Genomic DNA, 6848 nt, shown 5'->3' on the forward strand with positions numbered 1-6848 from the left:
TTTGATACCTTTTTGTTCTTCGGTCGGGCGGACTTTCCATGGGGGGCTTGGTTTGCACTTACAATTTGAATTAAATACAAAATTTCCTTTATCTGGGAAACTATTAGCTTATTCAAATTTTTCATAGAATAAATTAAAATCTTAACTAACGTTCAGAATAATTGGCGAAATTCCAAAAATTTGCGTCAAATCTCTCTTGGAGAAAGGATTTGTTTTAAATTTTTAAGAATTTTTTATCCGTCCCTGCATATTTTCTCACACATCTTTTGTGCTTGCCCTGTTTTGTTGTTATAAACAATATATTTGCTTCCAAAATCCCACTTTCTGATCTCTCGGATTCCATTTTTATATAAAATCGTTTAAAATTTAAAAACTAAACGTAGTTGAAAACTTAGCCGGATTACAGTCGATTTTAAGACGCCGCTGACATATTTAATGTCAGTCACCGCCGCCATTAATATTTGTCGGCGCAGGGATCTGGTGGTGACGCTAAATTTACCAAGTTTTGTGAAAAAAGTTAAAATTTAGTGAAAAGTGTTAAAAAAGTAATTTAAAGTGTAAATAAAATGAGTACTAGTGAGTGTGATGTGGAGAAAGACTCCCGGACATATGAGGACAATGGAAATTTCAAAGAAAACAAAATTAATTTCAGCAAAGAGGTGAAGCAAGTGATTGACAAAGTAAGTACCAAATTACAGGACAGCTGCCATAATACACATATTATAATGCATACGTATATCTAATAGGTTTTAAAATCTGATGATCCCATGGATGCTCCTGACTTCAATTCGGTTGATTATATCAATCAGCTCTTTCCTAATGAACAGTCTTTGGCCACCATTGACGAGACCATACACCGTATGCAATGTGAAGTGTCACTTATTGACGACAATATACGTTCTGTTGTCAGAGGACAAACAAATACTGGCCAGGATGGTCAGATGGCCTTGTATGAAGCCCAAAAAGTCATTACCACTTTATACGATCACATTATTGATGTGAAAACTCGCGCAGAAAAGACTGAAGAAATGGTAAAGGAAATTACCAGAGACATTAAGCAATTGGATTGTGCTAAACGCAATTTAACTTCAGCCATTACAACCCTCAACCATTTACACATGTTGGTGGGCGGTATTGAAAGTTTGGAAAAGTTAATAGAGAAACGTTTGTATGGAGAGATTTTAAACCCTTTGCAGGCCATAACAGAAGTCAATCAACATTTTCAACAATATTCAGATATAGAAGAAATTAAGAATCTTTCGCAAAGTGTAGATCGCATACAAGTGACATTGGCCCAACAGATAACGGAAGACTTTAAAGAGGCCTTTTCGGTTAAATCCTCTGGAAATAGTGCACATCCCCGTTTGGGTTTGAATCAGTTATCAGATGCCTGTAAAGTGGTTTCCGTCCTCGATCCTAAAGTTAAAAAAGAGTTGTTAAAATGGTTTATTGCCCAACAATTGGAAGAGTATTTGCATCTGTTCCATGAAAATCAAGATATTGCTTGGCTGGATAAAATTGATAAACGTTATGCTTGGCTTAAACGTCACTTACTTGATTTTGAAGATAAATTTGGCAATGTTTTCCCCCTTGATTGGGAAGTATCTGAGAGAATAACAGTAGAGTTTTGTCGTTTGACACGAGAACAATTATCTCAAATTATGGCCAAAAGGGCAAATGAAATAGATGTGCGTTTACTGCTGTTTGCCATTAATAAAACTCAAGCATTTGAACAGTTGCTATCAAAGAGATTTACTGGCATAACTTTGGGTCTAACTAATACAAATACCGAAAAGGTCTCTACAGCAAATGATAGTTCCAATGTATCAGTTGATCCCCTAGTTGGAACACAATCTGCTGTTGTTTTTCACGATCAAATAGGTTCATGTTTCAAGAATCATTTGGACATTTATATTAAAAGTATTGATCGCAATTTATCGGAACTAATCGAAAAGTTTATTGAACAAACAAAGGAGCCTTTTAAAGTGGGTGAGGCTAAGACTACAGTGTATCCTAGGTATGATAGTAGAGTGTTTCTAAAAATTAAATTAATGAAAATGTGTGTTCCAAATGCAAACTTTATTATTTATTACCAGTTCTGCTGATTTATTTGTTTTCTATAAAAAATGCATGGTTCAATGTAACCAATTGAGCAATGAACAACCCATGTACGAACTAGCAATGGTGTTTAAAAAATATTTACGTGAATATGCCAGCAAGGTGTTGGAGTTTAGTATCCCTAAATTGCTGCCTTCAACAACATCTATTGGTGAGTGATTTTCTTTTAATTAAAATTTTCATTATTATTTTCAAGAATCATTATTTTTACTTGTTATATTTATGTAATATAATTGCATTTAAATTTCACCGTCCATTCAATACATTATCGCATGTCTTTTAACCCTGTAACCACACATTGCTTATCGTTTTTATTACACCTTCACTTGTTTCCACCTTAGATATTATTAGGCTTATATATATTCGTTTGGTAATAGTTTTCTTATTATTTGTCATAATTTGAATCTGTAAATAACTGATTATAATTGAATCACAAATCGACACGTACCATATATATCTATACTTAAATTAATAATTCCATATAACTTTCAACACAAGAAACATTTTCACTAAAATTAAAATCATACAATATGAACATGGTTGTTTTGAGTGTATTATTAAAAAAATATAAATAAAAGTATAAATTAATATCAAATCCACCAGGAAAAAGTATGTCTTTATTGACTCGTGACATGCAGAATCTCTCTACGGCAGCTGGTCAAGTTATACACAATTTCCTCAAGGAAGGCGACGTGCAACGTTTCTCTAAGGATGATCTTATACGCATCTGCTGTGTATTAACCACAGCAGAATATTGTCTGGAGACAGTACAACAACTGGAGGATAAACTTAAGGAAAAAGTAGCCACAGCTTATATCAATAAAGTTGATATGTCAGAGGAAAAAGATGTATTTCATCGGTAAGTAAAGTTTAAAACTAACAATTTCTATCACTTTAATGTTATACGCAAAATTTTATACGGTTTTTTAGAATTATCTCAAATTGTATACAACTATTGGTGCAAGATCTGGAAGCAGGTTGTGAACCATCTCTACAGGCCATGTCTAAAGTCCAATGGCAAACAATAAATAATGTGGGTGATCAAAGTGCTTTTATTTCTAGTATTTGTGCCAACTTTAAACAAACTGTTCCCATATTACGTGATAATTTATCAACTTCTCGCAAATATTTCACTCAATTCTGTCATAAATTTGTTAATGTTTTTATTCCCAAATTTATCAATGTTCTATACAAATGCAAATTAACTCTGTCAGATGGTTCTAATAATGTTTTGGGTTGCGAACAATTACTACTAGACACTCATAGTTTAAAAACGGCCTTGGTTGATTTACCTTCCATTGGGTCGAGTGTTAATCGCAAAGCTCCTACTTCATATACCAAAGTAGTGGTTAAAGATATGAGCCGTGCCGAAATGATTATAAAAGTTGTAATGACACCTGTCCAACCACCAGCTCATTTTACACAACAGGTTTTGAAACTACTGCCAGATGTCACCATTGCAGAGTATCAAAAAATTTTGGATATGAAAGCGGTTAAACGTGTGGATCAGTTACAACTCATAGATCTTTTTAAACGCACTGCCTCAACAGCAGCTTATGCAGGTCTAACCGAGTCTTCTGATAATAGCACGAATAATGAAGTAGTTTCGACTAATTCTTCTGAATTAAATACAGACAATATAATGGTTGATGCTACTAGTATTGAAAGTTCGTCTTCTGTACAAAATCCTACTAGCAACACTACTTCCGTTGCTTCGACTTCAACTCCCAAAAGAGCTTTTATCTTTAGTGTTGGCAGTTTTTCAGGTGGCAGTAATAGTGCTGATAAAAATGGTGATGGCACTTCACAGGCGGGCAGCGATCGTGGTCGTATACGTAAATTGGAAAATCTTTTAAAAAAGCGTTTGCCTTAATTATATTGTAGTATTATTTTACTAATTATTTAATTTAATTGTTTTTCAGAACATTTCATGGTTTTTTATTGTTATATTAAGTTAGTTGCAAGTAACTGTTGTATATTTTTTTCTTTTAAATTATGTGCAATGCAAAAATTAATTAATTTAATAAAAATATATATTTTTAACTAAAAATAATTGTTTTTTATTAAATATTCCCTTTAGAAAGAACTTAAGATAGCGATTATTTCTAAAATACTATAGGTTTTTATAACCTACAACACTTTAGTGAGGAGGGTATATTTGGTTTGTGCTGATGTTTGTTACATACAAAAATATTCGTCCTATACCCACCTTAGAGTATACCAATCGGCTTAGAATCATTTTCTGAGTCTATTAAGCTATGTCCCTCCTTCCGTCTGGCTGGCTGTACATGTAAACCTTGTGCCGCAATTTTCAAGATAATTGTATGCCCAAGAACGAAGCATATTGAAAATGGTTAAAATCGGCCCATTATTTCGACTAGCCCCATATAACCGTACCCCCCCAAATAAGGCCTTTGGGCTTATAATTTAAATGATCTATTATGTTAACAAAAGTCGACAAAACTTACTTCTATAGAACTTTTAATGACACTACCGATTTTTGTAATGATCGGGCTTCATTTGAACCTAGCACCATACAAAATCCCCTTCAGAAAATGACTTAAGGGTCAAAATTCATTTACAAACACTAATAACATTTTCGAATTGTACATACATAATATTGAAGTAGACCTAGAATCCCCTACCAACAATTTTAAGGATAGGGCCATATTTTGCCCACTCCCCTTTGAGCCCTCTTGTAAAAAATCTATTTTTTTGCCAAAACAGAAGTAAAAATATTCCGAAATAAAGTTAAAAAACAAAATAAAAAATAATCCCCATTTTTAACATACATACCTACTGGTGTAGGGTATTATATGGTCGGCTACGCCCGACTATACATTCATACTTGTTAATTTGTGCTGACGTTTGTAAGGCACAATAGTATTGGTCATACGCCCAATGGGTTTAAAACTATTTTCTGAGTAGATTTAGTCTATATACACCTTGTAAACAAAGTACTAGTTGTAATTTTGAAGAAATTCAATGTAATTTGGTCTTCTGTTATCCTAGCGAAGCATATTAAAAATAGTAAAAAACGTTCCTCCAGAATAGGGCTTTTGAGTTCATAATTATGTTTACTATACTCATACTTCTTCATTATTATTCTGCCGGAATTGAGGTAAATGTCCACAATTTGCTTAAAAAGGCTGACTGTAATTTTACACTTGTTTATTTAATTGGGCTTAATTGGTAAACTTTTTCGAAATCCGCTTTTGAAGTATTTAGTTTTTTTTTTGGTCTCTTAGGCAGATCAACATATGTCAGTCAGTAAAATCACAACGAACCATACTTTTTATTTTGCAATAAAGTTAAAACAAGGTCATAACATAATCTAATAATTTTTTACAAGCTACTACTGTGGTAAAATTTAAGTTAATGTAAAAATGTTGCTTAAATTTGTCTTTTTTACACTAAACTACGCCTCTTATTTATAATTTATAAACCGGAAAGTGCATTCCATTAAATATGTCTCACTTTTTATACCCTACACCACTATAGTGGGGAGGGTATTATACGTTTGTGCTGATGTTTGTAACATAGAAAAATTTTGGTCCAATACCCACCTTAAAGTATACCGATCGATTCAGAATCATTTTTTGAGTCGATTAAGACATGTCCGTCCGTCCGTCTGTCCGGCTGGCTGGCTGGCTGTCCATGTAAACCTTGTGCGCAAGGTACAGGCCGCAATTTTCAAGATAATTTGATGAAATTTGGACCAAGCATGTTTTTTTGGCACAAGGACGAAGCCTATTGAAAATGGTTGAAATCGGTCCATTATTTCACCTAGCCCCCATACAACCGTACCTCCCGATTTGAACTTTTTATGCTATAATTACGTCAAATATTCTGCTATCTCTCTAAAAATTGGCACAAATAAGTTTTATATAAGTATAAACGATACTGCAGATTTTCGTAAGGATCGGCCTATATTTGACCCTAGCCCCCATACAAACCCCCCTTCAAAAAATGACTTAAACGTCTAAAATTGACTTGTAACCATTTGTATCGCAATGAAACTCAACGAAACTAACTGTTTTTTAGAAATATATCCTTTTCCCAAATTTACCGAGGATCGGCCCATATTTGACCTATATAAAGCCTCATTTAGAAATTTTAGTTTTTTATCAATAAATGGCTTAAATGTTTTGGAATTATGGTAATAAGTATTCAACATAAAACTTTCTTTACAAAAAATAAAAATTTTATAAAAGTAAAAATTGTAAAAATATACTCATGGTGTAGGGTATTATATGGTCGGCCATGCCCGACTATACTTTCCTACTTGTTGAAAATAAAAACAACAATTTCTTTTTTTAAAATACAAAAAATTACTTTTTTTATTATTTATATAATTATATGCATATTACTTTAACAGAAATATGTTTATATAAAAATGTTTTATCGTCTTAACAAACTAACATACACATTACATAACTATGACTATTTTTGTATTTCGCGCAAAAAAAAATATAAGTAAATTTTTCTTTTCGTTTTAAATAATGAATAAAAGAAAAAATATATATTTTTTAAACTAAAAACTACCAGAGTTTTATCCTGTTGCTTTTTTATGTATTTGTATTCTTAATTTATTGTTTTATTTTATAAAATAAATTTGTAAGTAAAAGATCTTTTGAAAGAATTTTTTTCGATTTAAAAAGAAAAAAACGAAAGACTTAAGACACAAACTTTTCCTTACATACATAAGCGAAATAAAATTTGTGCGCTAC

At 32.3% G+C, this 6848-nt stretch overlaps 1 protein-coding gene across 1 annotated transcript; it reads left to right on the forward strand.

Annotated features, from left to right (window-relative positions):
* Nucleotides 1-439: 439 nt before the first annotated feature.
* On the forward strand, nt 440-4104 carry LOC111680433 (vacuolar protein sorting-associated protein 53 homolog). Its single transcript, XM_023442079.2, has 5 exons — nt 440-680; nt 747-2017; nt 2097-2269; nt 2722-2977; nt 3049-4104. The coding sequence occupies exons 1-5, from the start codon at nt 567-569 to the stop codon at nt 3989-3991; spliced, it is 2757 nt and encodes a 918-aa protein (XP_023297847.2). The 5' UTR covers nt 440-566; the 3' UTR covers nt 3992-4104.
* The last annotated feature ends 2744 nt before the right edge of the window (nt 4105-6848 follow it).

This window comes from Lucilia cuprina, chromosome 2 (assembly GCF_022045245.1).
Source record: "Lucilia cuprina isolate Lc7/37 chromosome 2, ASM2204524v1, whole genome shotgun sequence".
In the NCBI taxonomy this organism is placed as follows: Eukaryota; Metazoa; Arthropoda; class Insecta; order Diptera; family Calliphoridae; genus Lucilia; species Lucilia cuprina.